The 17,902-nt window shown below is 39.4% G+C and overlaps 1 protein-coding gene across 6 annotated transcripts in view; it reads left to right on the forward strand.

The window, feature by feature from the left end:
- The first annotated feature begins 806 nt into the window (after nt 1-806).
- Nucleotides 807-17,902, forward strand: part of lmbr1 (limb development membrane protein 1) — a 55,670-nt gene continuing 38,574 nt past the window's right edge. For all 6 annotated transcript variants that reach the window (XM_036125053.1, XM_036125056.1, XM_012853160.3 and 3 more), the window contains exons 1-5: nt 807-1,024; nt 6,291-6,363; nt 9,816-9,855; nt 10,595-10,734; nt 13,267-13,370. In XM_036125053.1, the coding sequence (XP_035980946.1) occupies nt 962-1,024; nt 6,291-6,363; nt 9,816-9,855; nt 10,595-10,734; nt 13,267-13,370 (420 nt within the window). In that variant the 5' untranslated portion in view covers nt 807-961. The remainder of the gene's footprint in view (nt 1,025-6,290; nt 6,364-9,815; nt 9,856-10,594; nt 10,735-13,266; nt 13,371-17,902) is intronic.

Genomic DNA, 17,902 nt, shown 5'->3' on the forward strand with positions numbered 1-17,902 from the left:
GGAGGTTTTCCATATTGAGAATTTTAATCTGCCCATGGTAGCAAATAAAAAGGGTAGACAAAGCCAATAAAGGGTAGAAAAAGTTATTGGTTGCATATATTGTTAAATAGGTTTCTGGTGCTTTCTGGCATGTTCAGTCCATGGAAATAAGTATCCTCCTTTGATATGCAGACTGTATCGTGTAATATGAAAACACTGCTCTACGCAACAGCTGATGATGATGTTGGTGATGATGATGATGATGATGATGATGATGATGATGATGATTTAGGATCTCCAACCTGTATAGTCGGACTTCTGACTTCTGAGAAAAGCAAGTTCTTTGTTGCCCAATGACTATTGGGGATAGTCACCAGACACCTGTGGCCCTGCATGGATAAGTGGGTACAGACAATGGATTCTATCTTGTAAATTTTACATTCATAAATAAATTCTATTGCAAAATCCAATTCACCTCAGTTCAACGCTGAACAGAAAATCTTTAAAAGGTTTAACAAAATGTGAAAGTTCTAAAGACACAAAGTAATTATAACGCCTTTGAAAGTTTTGTTTGACATATGTTTCATCATTTCATTTTTTTCATTTTTTTTTTTATTACTTTAAATTCCAAACATTTTAATGTTTATACACTTGTATTCTTAAGTCATATACTCAAGGTTATTTTGTGTCAATATTGATAAAAAAAAAATTCAGTAGATAAAAAGTTTCCCTCTCCAATATGGCGACAGCGACTACGTTGCAAAAATGCTTGCCCCTTAAAAGCCTGGCGCTTGGAGATGACGTTCTTTATTTTGGGGCGTGTTTTTATTTTTTCCTTCTACTTACCACGGAGAAGCCAGCCGCTTGCCCTGAGCAGTCCAAAACAGTTTGCGCCCAGTGGAGAATGAGCTGCAGTCGTGCGACTGTTGTTGCCAGTTGTGCAAGCTAGAGATGTAGCATCTTTGCATTTGCAATATGAAGAATGGAAGAAGACGATGTTACCATCAGAGAGCAGAATTTTCACAGCCAAGTTCGAGAGTACATCGTAAGTAACGGAGCTAGCTGGCTAACGTCCTCTAACAGCACATCAGTGGAGGCTAGCGTTAGCTTTACCAGTCCCGGCATAATTTAATTGGGGGGTTTAGAAATAGTGATGCCGCTTTTAAATGGACCATATAATGTTGTGAATTTAAATTAGAACACTTGTTAAATTAAACCGAATTTAAATCCGCACCGTGAGAGTAACGATCGGCTTCCGTTGACGTTAGCCGCTGCTAGCTCGTTAGCGCATCAAAACAAGTTATTCATGAGAACTATTTTAAGCATTTTTTTTATCTTTAATGTTTTTATGCTAAATAATTATGTTTTAAGTTATTCGTAGTTCTTCGTTTGCACCAAATAAAACAGAATGTACTAACTTATAGATCTGAAAGGAAATGTGCAGGATTGATATGACAACCCAAAAAGGGCTTGTTGTCAATCTCGCCACAGCTAATGATCAATCAAATTTAATACGTTTATACAAATAATAATAATAATAATAATAATAATAATAATAATAATATTTTTACGTGTTTCGTCGGGCTTATACCTTATGTTTACCTGCTGTCAGGCTGTCCTTACAAGCTGAATTTGAACTGATCGGTCATTTTAGTGACGCAAACGTTACTGTGTCTGTTTTAAACTATCTGGTTAAAGATGTGTGTCAGTCGTTTTCATACTTGGAGACATGCCGAGATGTATAAAGTTGACACATCTGTGTAGCTTTGGAGAAGAAGGGGGAGAACTGACTTAGTTTCTGTGTTGCTAATAAAATACTACAAGTAACTTTGTTGTGACAGCAACAGGACTTTTGCTCAGTTTTCCTGAAAACGTTCCGTCACCTATCCAGGAGTCTTTGTCAGTTCTGGTGGCTGGCACTTGATTAGAGCTGCACTATGCAGTAAACCATACTTATAATTACAGTTTCAATGTTTGCAAGGTTTGCAGGTCCTCACTAAGATTAAGAAAGTTGAGCACATCACCCCAGTTCTAAAGTCCTTACACTGGCTCCCTGTATCTCAGAGAATAGACTTTAAAATACTTTTATTAGTCTATAAATCCCTAAATGGCTTAGCACCTAAATACATCACAGACTTGTTATCAGTGGATCAACCATCCAGACCACTAAGGTCTTCTGGCTCCAGCCTACTCTGCAGAACCAGAACCAGAACCAAACACGGAGAAGCAGCATTTAGTCCCTATGCTCCACTTATCTGGAACAAACTTCCAGAAAATGTAAAAGTGCGGAAAGCCTGAGTTCCCTTTAAATCAAGATTAAAGACACATTTATTTAGGATTGCCTTTGATTGTTCTAGGTAAACTGTTTTCCTGAAACATCACTAGTTCAACTTTGTAGTCCAACTGTTTTTAATGTTTTGCGTTTAGTTTCTATTCTCTCATGTTCTATTTTGTTTCTACAGTTTATTCCTACTTGCTTTTATTTACTATATTTGATTTAAAGCGCTTTGCATTGTCTCTGTACTGAAATGTGCTATACATATAAATTTGCCTTGCCTTGCCTTGGATCCAATAATTGGTATGGCATTGAACTGCACGTGCCATGCATTCATGCTCCGCGTGCCAACGATGCGTTTGGTCATTTGGAGGAGTCGTTCGCGGCCCTCGATGCCCACACCGGATAGCGGTCTCTCAGAGAAAGAAGGGGTGAAGTGAAGTGATTCTGTGTGGAAAAGGCTGGTTAATTAAAGTGCAACCAATACCTGGATTGTGATTATCAATTTTATTATATATTTCCCCTTTTTTTGAACGAATCTACCTCTTAGTATGAGTAACTTCATCAGCTTGTTGTTGTTTTTAGGTAGTTTAATGATGATATAGCACCAGTAACACAAATTGAGAGAGCTCTTGGAGAACTTGGCCCTGTCTGGCCAAGTTCATACATTTGTTTTATTTTTTTGCCTATCAAATGTCTCGGCAGCAAGCAGGCTCAACGTTTCAGCCTTGGCTTGTACACGTTGTCCCAAGCGCCTGCGCTTCGTAAATATCCCCTATCAACATGCCTAACCGTACGCCGCGGTGAGAAGCGAGTGTATCGTTTAGCAGCAGTCTTTCTGTGAGTCGGTTTACACACGCATATTTGATGTTGCCTGTGCTAATTTCGCTCTCCGGGCCACCCTTGGTTAGGCTTAAAATAGCTTAACGTGACTCTGTGATATGAGGAAGTACGTCTGATTGATGTGTAGTCAGAGAAATTCTGTTGTAGGACCAATTAAATGATCGTAAAAAAAAAAAAAGAGCCCTTCCAAGGAACACAGCAAAGTAAAGCTTCTTTGAGAAATCTGGTTAAGGCAGCCTTTAGTCAAGAATGTTGTGGTGAGGAAAAGATTTTAAACAAGGAGGTTTTTTTTTTTTTTTTAACAAACCTGTACCGTGTCTTCAGTTTCCAACCTGGACAGCAAGATATACTGTGTACATTTATATTTAATAATAATAATGCTGTTTAAACTGTCCTATAAATTTGTTTAATCTCCTGCATGGCCGAACCAGCATTTGAAAATGCTTGTATGTGTTTGTTACAATTTGCGCCACACAGCGTATTTCTTCTATAGAGATGTTTATTTATTTATTTATTTTTGTATGTTTTGCTTTATGCGGTAAATTAATCCTCCAAGTTAGAGCTGCATGTTGCTTAGGAATGCAGGATATACCGTCAATAATAGGGCTGGACGATGTAGAAAAAAAGCATATCGATGAAATAGAAATCATATTGATTGATATGGATAATTATCAACAAATTTAAAACATATATTTAAAGTGAAGCGCTGGCCATTTTACGCTGTTGCTTAGAGACCTATTTTGAAATGCAAAACACACAAACTCTGAATTCAAACTCAAACCTTTTATTCAACCAACTTTTTACCAAAAAAAAAAAAAAATCACCTGCTCTCTGAACTATGAAGGGAGCTTGGTTCCTTGGTCTGCGTTGTGATTGGTTGGTGAGGATGTAATGACTGTAATATTAACCTACATGGCTAGAATGCAAAAGGAAGGAAAACTTTTACTCTATTGAACTTTTTATTTACCCTTTTTTTTCTATCATCAATATACGTCTTCGATTGATACATATCGTTATTGAATTATCGTCCAGCCCTAGTCAATAACAACATGATTGGCCTATATTGATCGTTTTTTGACATGGTATAGGTCAGTTAAGTAAAACTGGTCCAAAATTAACATCCAATACAATGTTTCCCCTAGAAATTCTGGGCAGGCGGGGGGTGGGGGGACTTTCTTCCACTTAGCTTTTCCATTAATATCACAGAAGACAGCTTTATAAACTTTATATCTCTCTTTTTAAGTTTCTGTCTCCATCATGTCTCTTTATACATAAGTTATATTTTGATCGCTCCCGACGCAAGCGATGCTAATTCTGTCGGGGATAACTAGCCGGTCATTCATGAGCGTTTCTCTTCCTGGCGGGAATGTGAGTTCGCGACATTTAGAACTCCGTAGTTGAACGGTGGGAGAAACCCTACAATATTTTATTTCCATGTCGCTGTTTGGGTCTCTTTCAGGATCGGGTGGGGGTGTGTGGCCGTTGTGGTAATGTTTTAGTCATGTGACAGTGTTGAAGCCAAAGTGGTGGGTTGTTTCACTGAAGGAGAAAAGTCACGTCAGCTCTGTGAATGAATACATAAATAAATAAAGGTATTTTTTTTCAGTAGGGGAATGCATATAACTTATATAATATATAACTTATATAATAGTCGATGTTGGTTATTTAAAGCAGTAAAACTAATATCGGTATCGGCCCAAATGTTCATATCGGTGCATCCCTGATTTATTACGATAACGATATCTGTTGCCAAGACGCAGTATCAGCCGTCCCTTGGAGTTCAGATGCTGTATCATAAAGGTGTGAAATACTATCAATAACGGGGTTAGAGGTGTTTGCCCTGAGCTTGGAACAAAGAAGGCAGTGAAGGCCGTTTTTTTTCAGCTTAGTGGGTAATTCTCCGGGGAAGGGTGTGAACAAGACTGAGGTGTCGACCGGCGCGCTTCAAACTTGCTGTTATCTTCTGTCGGCACGCGTCTTTCTGTTTCTCTTGTGAGCCGGTTTATCAGCGCTCGACACCTGATTCTGGGTTATTCTGGGTTTGACTTCAGCCGCAGTTGGCAAAGCAAAAACAAAAGTTTGTAGCTTTTTAAACGCATAGTTTTCACGTGGTTAGGGGACAGTATGTGACGAGGAAACAGTTTTGTTTTTTCCCCCCCCCCTGAAGCATTCATGCAACCCGTGTGTGAAATGTGCAGTTCGGCTGAGGAACGGCTGAATCCGGGAGGATGTGTGCGCTGTTGACGGCGTGCAAAGTGCTGAAGCGAGAGCTTCTAATATTAGTGCCATCCTGATTAGCGTCCCAGTTGGAAAAAGGAATGCGGTGCCTGATCCTTCTGGAAAAACGATCCTGTTAGTTTGGGGCCTGACGTTATCTCATCTATACTGTTAGACCAGCAGAGAGAAAAGAAACAAAACACTAACGTAGTAAGAAATAACTTATCACGAATATTCTATAAAGTGAGTAATTTAATGAGTCATTTAACAGTATAGCAGGTTTATTGGAATTAGCTGAAATTGGTTTACTCCTCCAAAATTGTGTGATGTAGTAATCTTTTATTCTGATAGGTGTTTTATAGCGTAGTAGTCGTCTTCTCTTGTCGAGCCGTAGCTTTGATGCCATTCAGCTTGTGCACATTATGAAATCTGCCGATAAACGTCTGTTTCCTGCTGCTGTGAGTCTGGCCCCACAGATGGAGATGGCATTATAGCATAATGGCGCTAAACCCCATTAGGTATCGATGAATGACGATGTGTGTGTGCGATAGGATGAATGTGACTCTAGTGTGGTGAGTAGAACAGCAAAACAGCAAATTCAGTTCATTTAACATTTAAGGTTTTACGTTGTGTACTGGGCTGCCTTTGTGGGGTAGTTGGTAGCACTGTTACCTTACAGCAAGTAGGTCTTGGGTTCAATTCTTAGCTCAGGGGTCTTTCTGCGTGGAACTTGCATGCTCTCCTTGAGCATGTTTGGGGTCTTTCCAGGTACTCTGTGTTCCCTCCATGGTCCAGAAAAGGAGGCAGTGTGCGTGCATGGTGACCCTGTGGACTAGCGTCTAGGTGCAAATTCACAAGCTTTTTTTTTTTTTTTTTTTTTTTTTTTAGGTTTACATCGTTTTAACCTTAAAAATGTTTGCATTAAATCCTCTTCAGCACCTTTTTTTTTAAAGATTCCCGCGTTGTTGTTTTTCAGATTTGCTTCCTCCTGTTTGCCGTCCTCTACATCGTGTCCTACTGCATTATAACCAGATACAAGAGGAAAAGCGGTAAGTCTATTTACATCGGAGTTTACCTCAGTTGTGCCTCAACTGCAGGAACGCGAAGGATTATTAAGATCTGGGTAAAGCCGTGTGTGCTCCCAGACACAACCCTTCATTGTGTTCAGATTAAAACAGAGTCAATAGTATAAAATCTGCAGGAGTATGTGGAACAGACTACACCCATTTCTTCAGCGTCGTGTGTCAGCTTTAGCTCCGTGTCACTGTGAGCGGTATCCACCCTGCATTGTTTAGGGCTTTGGCTGCTTGTAATTTAAAAACATTTGCTCCCAAAAAATACTTTCTTAAAGATGTCAATCCCTTCTCAATAAGGATTGGGGACTAAAGAGGCAAGATCTTTAACATTATAGACCAACACATAATTAAATCAGTCTCCCTTAACCAGGAGAAAGCTCGTTTAGGCTTTCTGTGTTTTAGGTAGAAGGCAGGTTAGCTGGTATTTCCACTATCAAAGTTCTCCAAATACATGACGCATTATCTGCCCTTTTTTTTTTTTTACTACCGAATTCTTCAGACTATATGGCGCACTTGAAATCCTTATAATCAGCTGTGCCTTATATATGATTACCATACTTGTTCTGCTTACTGGCCAATTTTATGTGGTACAATGTGCTCAGAAATGTGTAAGTACCACTTTAGTTTGAAGCCACTTCACTCACTGGATATTCAGGGAATTACGGTACACCACTGAGCTATATAATACACTGGAGTGCTGATTTTGCTGAAAAACTGAAGTCACTGGCCGCCATCTTGCTACTCCCTACTCTCACAGAATCCCATAGGATTTGGTTGCAACAACAAGCAGTTTTCTGGCTGAGTGAAAACGTTTCATAGGTAATTATACAGTCAGTGGATCTACTAACACTATCAACTACTAGGAAATTGGGTGCTAAAATATTTTACACGTTATTCATATTAAATATATATGTATATAAGTATGTGTATATGTATACATATATGTAAATATGTTTGTGTATATTGTTATTTATATATTTATAAATGTTATAAATATATATTTCAATGAATAAAATGCTAAATATAGTACTTGATAGTTTTAGAACATAAAATAAAAGTGTATGGCATTTGACATTTTTAAAGTTTTAAGACCCCCCTAAACATGAGAAAATCCTCGTTATTCGATGCTGTAGCGCACATATTCCCTAGTTACTGGAGGAAAATAGGGAGTACCAATATGGCGGCTGGTGGCTTCAAAGTGACTCGTTCTAACAGCCGGCGATTAGCACTCAAGTGTATAAAATAGCTCAGTGCGGTACACTGTGTCACTACCTGATCAGACCCCTGAGACTGCCTGACTTTAATGTAGAAACTAGAAGTGCATTCATGTAAGGCAGCCTAGAGTGCATGTTAGCAACAATAAACAAAGCAAGTTAATTCAATATAAAAGTTAAGTCTAATTTGGCCCTATGTTAAAAACAGGGCAGTGTAGTCCAACTACTCTGTCCTCATGACAGAGACGGACAGCTCTCTCTCTCTCAGGAGAGGCAGAGTGATAATACACATTCAGGAAGAATATTTAATGCGCCTTATAATCCGATGCGCCTTATATATGAATACCATACTTTTTGTGCTTACTGGCAAATTTTATGTGGTACAATGTGTAAATACAACTTTAGTTAGCAACGAGCCACTCCGCTCAATGGATATTCGGAGCATTACGGTACACTGTGTCACTACCTGATTGGACCCCTTAGCTGTCTACAAGACTGCCTGTCTGTAATGTCGAAACTAGAAGTGCATTTATGTAAGGCAGGCCGCTCTTAGAGTACAGGCTAGTAACAATAAACAAAGTAAGTTAATTCAAAATAAAAGTTCAGTTTATTTTGGCCCTATGTTAAAAACAGGGCAGTGTAGTTCAACTACTCTGTCCTCCTGACAGAGACGGATAGCTCTCCCTCTCAGGAGAGAGCTGTGTACGCGGAGGAGCAAAGTGATATTACACATTTAGGAAGAATATTTAATGCGACTTATAATCCGGTGCGCCTTATGGTCCAAAAAATACGCTGTATTTTAATATTGGAGTGCATAGTAATTGTTTTCTCTGATTCAACGAATGAGACCACAATTAATTATTTAAAAACCTTTTCTACATTTACTGTGAAATATACGTTGTGTAATTCAGATCAACACCAAAGTATTTGACAGTTAAAATGTAAGAAATGATACATTCAAGATTCTTTGTCATCACATGTTATTCTTTTCAGGACTTACATCGGCTTAGAGTACACACAAAAAAAAAACAGACAATAAACAAGAGTACAGTTTCCCCCCCCCCCCACATTAGAGTGTGCAAAAGATAATAAAGATAAAACAAAACATGAGAAGTTTGTGTCAGAGTCTGAGGGCTTTGATATCAGTCCCTTCGCAAGTAATATGAGCTATATAACCTAGATTAACCCGTCCTTCGTGAATCACAAGTAATGATGTAATAAGCACCTATGCTTCTGTACATTTACAGAAAGGTGCAATTGATATTCCTGAGAGCCAAAGTTCCCAGAAAGCTCATATTAAAACATGTGTCAAGAGGAGAAGCCAGTGTTTTTACAGTGTTAGCAACACCTTGGCGCACAGAGGAGACCGTTTTCAAAAAAAAAAAATGGAGAAAATAAGAGAAAGTTGCGACTTTACAGAAAATTTCAGATTTGTTAAGAAATGAAGGAAAAGACTGAAACCTGTCAGACGGGCTGGAAGAGACCGGCAGCAACACTTGAGGAATTATCGACTCCCAGCTGTTGTATGTGACAACAGTCCTGGACTCGTTGAAATGGTATGTCAAGGCCAGGCTAACGTTTTCTCAAAAACACTGGGCCACAATTCTGTTTGGCACCAAAACAAGACTGTGAAGAACAGCACACCCACATCGTAACACGGGGGTGGAACCAGCATCCTCTTTTGCCAAATACTGGTTAGTTTGGACTGAAAGCCTTCATTTGTCTGCTAGAGAGGTTAAACGGGTCAGCTGAGGACAAGAGACGTCCGCACAGTCTCACGTGTCTGGAGAAGTTTTGCAAAGTGGCCAAACGACACCAAGACGAGATGAAGCGCGCTGAAAGAGTCCTGCTGAAGACGAGCCGACGCTTTAACTGAATCAGATGGTGCTTCATCCTTCCTGTTTAACCGAACAGAAAGATCAGTTTGTAGCCTTTTAAAGGTGGAAAACGTTTGGAAATTGTTTATGATGGTTTTACTTAATTGTGCTGTTTTTATATAAATTAAATCTGACGTTTTAACAGAGGTTTGTGAAGAATTTGAAGAATTTTGGCTTATATAAATGACAGCTTAATCTCAGAGGGAGGGGCTTATTTACAGCAGGTACATTACTACATTATTATACAGGGTCTGTGATAAAACATTTTATGGGGGTAATCTGCCTTTTAGCACTATTAAATTTAATCTTAAATCTTTTTTTTTTTACTTTGAAGATGATCACGAGGATGAAGATGCCATTGTCAACAGGATATCGTAAGTGTCGCTGATTATTATTATTATTATTTTTTTTTTTTTTTGTCTCACTTGTCTTCCAGAAGTTATGAGCTTTAAAATTAGTCTCCAAGAACTTTTTGCAATTTCTTTATACTGCTGGCAAAGTACTGGCCAGAAATAGAAACTAAGTTAACTGAAATCACTCATAAGAAAATAAAGGAAAGAAGATGTAGGAAGATTTTAAAAGGTTAATATCAGATATTTCAACAAAGAGTGAAGGGCTCTTTGCTTTCAAGCACCAATTTCAGCTCTGAGAAATTAAGGTAAAAACCATCTTTGTGTGTAAAACATGCACTTTTTACTTTGAGAAGAGAACAAAAGGCTTAAGGTAAAGTTGTCCTGGAGGACGTCTGTTACTAAAGTCCTCTCTTCTCATTACCACTGAAGGAAATGGTCCGCAGGGATAGTCTCCATCAGTCCATGACTCCGTCTGCACAGCTATAGGCTCTGTAATAGCAGACTAAATTTGCTTTTTTTCTGTCTCTGGTGATGAGCTGGTAGTCTGTTGCTCTTTAGGTCTGTTTTTGTTTGTTGCTTTATTAGTTCTATCACTTTTATTCCTATAAATACACATTCTGTCATGCCACCGAGCATTAAATCAGGTTTAACCCGTTTGAGAAGTTGTAAGCGATTTTTATTTGGATTGTGGATGGTTGTGTTTTTTACCTGAACTATTATTTTTTTTTTGTCTGTGTGTGTGTCCTGGTTTAACTTGCAGATTATATTTGTGCACCTTCACGCTGGCTGTGTCCGGCGGTGCCGTCTTCCTGCTGCCTTTCTCGATTATTAGCAACGAGATCCTCCTCTCCTTCCCCAGGAACTACTACATCCAGTGGCTCAATGGCTCCCTCATTCATGGTCAGCACTGTTCATGGATTCCTTTTTCATTCAAATTATTCTTCCCTCTTATTTTTTTTCTTTTCTTTTTTTTACACAATCACATCAAATAAATACACTGTTCAGACAAATCAATTCAATTGAAATATACTTTATGGATCCCAATAGGAAATTATATGTTATTGTAACTGCTATTGATCCAATTCTTCAGAGTTATTGTAGATGGTGATGGCTGGAGAGATCTCTACAAAACTTAATCAGAAACATGTTGAATATACATGCTGGTATGAAATAGGTAAAGTTTTTTTTGGAGCAGAAGGATGCAGCATCACTTGATGAAAATGGAGCCAGATTAAAGCTGACTGAGGAGGAAAAAAAAAAAAACTAGGAACCCCACGCAACCTACCCTGCTGCTGTAGTTGATCGCTAAAGAAAAAAATATGCAAAGTTACCAGAAAGGAAGAAACTGCACAGGGCTGCTGCACAATTTGCATTTGCACGAACCAGATTCTTGTTTACACTGTAAAAGTAGGTTTCATATCCCCCAGATCCGTGTTTATTTTGAAACACAATTTATTTTATTAAGACTGATCCTTTAGTTGTCCCTCAGTAGTAACATTTATATTGTATCTACAGCTATTTAACAGGCAAATTAAAGCACACAGTTGCACACTAAAGAAACACAGCTAAAATATTAATAATAATAAAAAAATGCACCAACGAATCAAAGGTACACACTTCCGCTAAATGTTTTCTGGTCTACTGTTTAGCCAAACGGAAGCGACAGTGATATCGTTCTCTAAACGAGGGGCTGAATTGCCCCCTACCTAGTAGTTTTCTCCTAATTCGTTAAGTTAAAGTTGAGTTTTTCTTTTGATAATCATTCCTATTTTTTGCTCTTAACCAAAATAAATGTTACCGCAGTATCCAGCTGGTATTTTTCTTAGTATTTGTATCGAATTTTAAACTGTAGCATCGTTACAGCCTTGGAGCAGATGGGGAATGAAATGAGTTGAGAAAAAAAAGCCCAACTTAAAATCAAATTATATCATGTGATTGTTTTCTGCATTTTTTTATATAGCAGGTAAACCAAGAAATGGGTGTGATATTAAAAAAAAGAAATAAACAGTTTTCATGTATTTCAATACTTTAATCATCCTATCATTAAATCAGCATTGACAACTTCATATGCTTTATTTCCTACTAATTTATTGAAAATGTTGCGTTTTTCAAGTTGTAAAAACGTAAAAAATAACGAGTCAAATCTAATTTGGTTCTTTTTATGTGTGTGAAAACATCGTTGTATTTTTACAGCTAAATATTCTGAGTTTTGATGCAGAAAACTGCAGGATCTGCTGCAGTTGATGTTATGCTATTGGCTGGAAGGTCGGTGTCAGACTCGGTCAAAAAGCTGAACATCAGCTGATTAAAAGTAAACAAAAAAAATCCTAATATTCAGCTCATTGCTTGTAAAATACACATTGATGTTGTCTATTGTTTATTGATAAATAATTATTTTTTTTCCCTTTCTGGTAAACAAACTAAATGCTACTTATCACGTTGTGCCATATATTTATAGCCGTGGTCTACCCATCTGCAGCTCTGTGCTTGCTGTCCTTATTCAGGTCGGGCAATAAAAGAGTTTGCCATTGGGGCACCACTAGCAAGATGTGGTTTGCCACCACAAGACATGCAGAGACTATTCCTTATAAATTTATTGTTGCGACAGACTGGCGACCTGTCCAGGGTGTACCCCGCCTCTCGCCCATTTGACAGCTGGAGATAGGCACCAGCAACCCCCGCGACCCCATGAGGGATAAGCGGTTTGGAAAATGGATGGATGGATGGATGGATGTTAACACGGCAGCCAATATGTTTTATTCGTCACTCAGTTGATTAAAAAGCTCAACATTTGGATTAGAAATAACATAATAAGTAGTAATTTCCTTTCTGGGATTATTAAAGTATATCTCATTCTGATTCTGATAAATGTTTTACTTTTATTGTTTATCTGTATGCATTATAAGCCTCTGCTGATAGACCAGAAAGGCTTTGTCCTTAAATATAAGAGTCTTGTGGTGGTAAATTATGGATTTTGATTTATTTTCCAGGTCTGAATGAGGAAAAGCTAAGACTGTGGAATAATGTTTGTACGCCCAGCTTTTATGATTTTAATATTAAAGTGAAGCACAGAAACATTTTGAACCTTCGAAATTGAAAACGTGTGCCCTGGAAAGCTCCAGTATTCTCATGTTAAAGCTGCAGATTCATCGGACTCCATTTCTGCTTTGATGGGTTACGTGAAATCCACTAGGTGGCGGTGGAGTCCACGATTTAAAAGCTGCCCGCTGCTTGACAAAACCTGCTTTTATCAACCGGTAAAGTCCTTTTAGCGGGACTGAGGGGGAAACCAGCCAAAGCGGGTCAGGTGGCATCTTTAAAGGTTTGCTGCGGTGACCTGGGTGCCGTCGCGTCTCGTGTGTGTGTGTGTGTGTGTGTGTGTGTGTGTGTGTGTGTGTGCGCCGTTAACAAGCCTGTGTTCGTTTCCTGCAGGTCTGTGGAACCTTGTGTCGCTGTTCTCCAACCTCTGCCTCTTTGTCCTGATGCCGTTTGCCTATTTCTTTTTGGAGTCTGAGGGATTCGCCGGATCAAAAAAGGTACGAGTCACGGCGGAGCCTCCATTCTATATTTCGTTTCCCCCCCCCCTACCTTGGTTCTAGAAAACAGACGCCGCCCAACACTTTTGAGAACTTCCCTGCACTTTATCATCTGAGGCAAATTTAAACACCCTTTTAATATCCTTGGACGATCAGAACTCTGTACATTCTTACTCTGTATTACTGCACATTAATGTGTATTTTACTTGGTAAGGCTTTTATTTTTCTGTTAGTTGATATTGAATCATAAGAAGAGAGTAGTCTGAACAGCCAGCAGCAGCAGCAGGTGCGTAGCCCGTGCCCTCTGCTTGACTCATACAGGCCACTGTAGCTGCCACAGCAGAAAGCTCATTAACCCTGAAAGTCTGAATCTGGTCTTCGCTCGGTGCCACATCCTGACAAACCGTTTCAATAAGGCCCATAGGCTGCAAACGCTTCAACACCGCTGCATCGGCCTCCCTGATTTAAAGCCTGATTCCTTGTCACCCCCACCCCTCCCCGGTCCACTGGAAATAAAACTTCAAAAGCGAAGGCTAATAATCGAGTTGTAAGGCTCAGCGAACTTCCTCGTTTAATTGATTACCCCCCCCTCCTCCCCCATACCATACCCTAAGGAGGAAAAAAAAAAAAAAAAGGCTGGATACTCGTGTCCCAGAAGTCCATAAAGTGGCAGCAACCTGACAGGACAATAGAGCTCTGCAGAAAGGAAAGGGAAAGATTTGCCTTTAACCTGCCTCTATCCTGGGTCACAGTTTGAAACCTCTCTGGTTTATGTCTCCGCTGACCAAAGGACATAAAAATCCGTCCATACAGTAGTGTATAGGCAGCCCACTAATTGTTTTAATTGGATTTCCTATGTAAACAGCAAGTCCTGATGTTTAGGGAGCAAGACATTTCTCATATTTGTTTTTTTTTTTTCGTTTAAACAAGTTAGTTATTTTTTTCTTTCTTGTTTTTCAAGAGAGGGAACAAGTTGATGCCCATTTCATACAGTAATGACGCGGATTCTTTTTCCAACAAGCAAAAACAAATGGAAAATTGGACTAAAATCAAAACATATGTAGACTATTAAAAAGGGCCACAAGTAATAGATTGAATATAAATTTCTATACTGTTTTTATCCATACACCGACGTTGGTAAGGACAAAGTATTCGATGAGAATGTTACATCAGAATGAAAATTAGCCAGAATAACTATCGGGTTTCTTTTCGCAGACGGCAACAATTAAACCACAAGTATTTCCTCCTTTTTTAAGGAAAATTTCTCGAGGAAAACAATTGATGCCCAAATATAGCAATATAGGGGTCCATTTATATTCAACTCCCTGAAGCCCTAAAAAGAAATGACTCCAGAATCGAAGTAATCGAGAGCAAAAGAAAAGCATGAACTACAGAATCGACCAGATTGGTCTTAAATAGTAGTATAGTCTTTAAAAAGTAACGATGCCCCTTGATCTCTTTTACATTCACGTTCTTTCACGTTTTACGGTCACATAAAATACTTTTTTCATAACTTATATTGGGATTTGGTATGATGGATGCACACAAAGCACTGCATGATTGGCCAGTGGAAGGAAAAGACCCATGCATCTCTGATGAGATATTTTCATCCTCATGCTCTTCAATAAAGTCCAGTCAACAACAGTGATCAAAGAGTCATGGCTGTCCTACTTGATCTGACATGGTTACTCTGGAGGAGCTGCAGAGAGTTGCCAAAAAAGCAGCAATCAGAAAGTCTAATGACCTGAAGCAACCATCCTCAGCATCAAAACATGGTGGTGGCAGAATCAAGCTGTGGGGTTACCTTGTTTTCAGGGAACCATGCATCCACCTTTTTTTTGTTTTCTTTTTTTTTTTTTTTGTTTGTTAGTTTAATAGAAAGAGAACCTCGGCAAAATAAATAAAAGTTTGCTGTTTGGAAGCAATTTGCGACCCGAGGCACGTTATCAGTCTCTGGAAGCGTAGCTGCCATAAATCTGTTCAGGGGCAACACTGTTCAGTGTTGAGCTTCACTTTTAGATATATATTGTGTTTGGGGGGGGGGGGCTGACACTCGAGCTTCCTCCAGAAAGACCGAGCCGCCTGTAAAGGAAATAGTGTCCCCGATGGCAAGAGGAACGTAAAACACAGATCTCCGTTTTTATAATGTGATATTATCCTTTCATCCAATAATAGCAATGGACCAAGATGTAATAAGGTTTTATGTGGCATTTTAACCTCCCGGGCTTATGTTGTAGCCCCGCGACGTCTCTTTGACTGCGGAAATGAAGTGAATGATGAACCTCACCGCTAACGCTATAAGTCAGCCTTTTCATGTGGCCGTGTTTACTTTTGACGATGTACTAAAAGACGCCAACGGAATAAGGATGGAAATGTGGATGTTTCTAACTTTTTTTTAATGCGTGTCTTTTTTTTTTTTTTCTTTAATGCGCAACTCTTTAGGGGCTCTGTCACGCCGGATGATTAACAGTTTAACAAATTGTCCAAATTGTGGATGAATCAGGGGGGACTAAGGGTTTGTGATGTCAGAAATTATGATCTCGCTTTAGTTGCTGCTGTAAAATGTCTCCCACTTTACGGCCGCCTTCTCAGATTTTTTGCTTAAGACCTGTATTACTTTTGGCGCCGAGGGTTGTAGCGGTGTTAACTGTTAGTATTACTTATTAGAGTTTATGCAGCCACACTTACGGTTCTCGCCGATTTTCTTTTTTTCTTTTTCTTCATCCTCTTGTTATTATCATTATTAGATGACATTGTAACAATAATAACTCAATGATTTAATCTGTCTGCCCCCCACAAGACTGAAGATGTCTTCTTCAGCCATGTAGGAGACTTCACTGCATAAATGGAACTAAAAGTGAGTAAAATTTTCTTGAAATTAGTGTCTTTTTCCTTGATTTGAGCAGCTAAATAAGACTATTTGCCAATGGAATAAGAGTATTGCACTTAAAATAAGAACATTTCATCTCCATCATCTTATTTCAAGTGCCAGATATCTAATTATCTTATCTTAGGGGTAAAATTACTCATTCCATTGGCAAATAGTCTTATTTAGCTGCTCAAATCAAGGGAAAATATACTAATTTTAAGAAAGCTTTACTTACTTTTAGTTCCCTTTTTGCAGTGTTCAATCAACTGAAGGGAACCGTTAGCAGCCTGAAGCAATTTTTATGTCAAAATGTTTTGATAAAGACGGTCTCAATCTATTTTTGGCATTGAAGCGAAGCGTGTCTGTTTTTTTTTTTTTTTGCCCCCAGTTTCAGCTGCTAATTATTATTTCACGTTCAGGATGATCTAAACTAGTGCAGGCGCTACGCGTTGCATAGTCTTTTAGTCCCGGGCCAGTATCTTTTTGATCCTGAAACGAGTTGGAACGAGTTTGACCCCACGACTGACCCAGCGAAGGGCCAACAGGTTTCATCTGGTAGTTAAAGAAACTCCTCATCAATCTCATCCTAAGCCCTAACCCGCCGATGATGAGAAGTGTGTTTATTGTGCAGGAGGTGGAGGGAGGGTGGGAGGGAGGGGATGTTAGGGGGGGGGCGTAGAAAACGTCTCGCCCAGCAAACCCTGTTTGGTGTTACTAAGATACTCCTCTTTGTTGGAGCTCCACAATGGGGGCCTGGATATTTATTTCAAATCTCCTGCACATGCAGACATTTTTCCCAGGCCTTCTTTCTAGGCAGGCCCCGGCCGGAGAATATAGTGGTGTTTACATACCTTCCTTTAAGGTCACGGTGTCTCCCTAAAGCCGCCCGTTACAATGTCCGTTGCCACAGCAACATATTAGCTCGAGCGGGGGAATTTTAAAAAGGACAAACAAGATTTTCCTGTCCTTTCATGACTCAGTTTTTCTAGACTCGAAGTGAAAAAAAAAAAACGCCGTGGCCGAAACTTAACCGGTTCTTGACCAGATCCCAAGCTGTTTTTGCTCAGAGAAAGGGTATCCATCATTCGGGGGCAGAGCTGGAAATGTAGATTATGGCTTAAAGGCTGTTAGGCGTAAACAATAAAAAAAAAAATAATGGAGGAAACGTACTGAGACACACTTCTTTCATGCAACGGGTTCAGTTTTTTTTTTTTTTTTTTGGGTTAAGTTTAAATGAAATAAATAATTGTATTAGAAGCAAGCCAGCTCTTTTCACGGCATTGCCCCCTATACAGTGTGATTTGGCTTCGTTTTCCAGTCTCGGACGTCATCGGTGCTTCATTAAGAAGTCCAAACGGTCTTTAGAAGTGTACCGAGCAGGTTTACAGGGCAACGTCCTTCTCCTCTGCTTTCTGTCTTTGACACGGTCGCTGCGCTGCTGCCGACCCGGTTGAAGGATACGCTAATAAGGTCCCCGAGCATCTGGCACGTCTTTACCAAAGAGAACAGGGTTTTTTTTTTTTTTTTTTTTTTTTTGCTAAGACGTGAAAAGGTACCCTGCCCCCTCCCTCTCTTTTTACGCTCTTGGGCCCCTTGTCGGACGCTTACCTGACAGCCAGCAGAGAGATGGCGCGCAGGATGGTCTCTGCCACCACCTGCTGAC

Source organism: Fundulus heteroclitus, chromosome 21, assembly GCF_011125445.2.
Source record: "Fundulus heteroclitus isolate FHET01 chromosome 21, MU-UCD_Fhet_4.1, whole genome shotgun sequence".
Lineage (NCBI taxonomy): Eukaryota > Metazoa > Chordata > Actinopteri > Cyprinodontiformes > Fundulidae > Fundulus > Fundulus heteroclitus.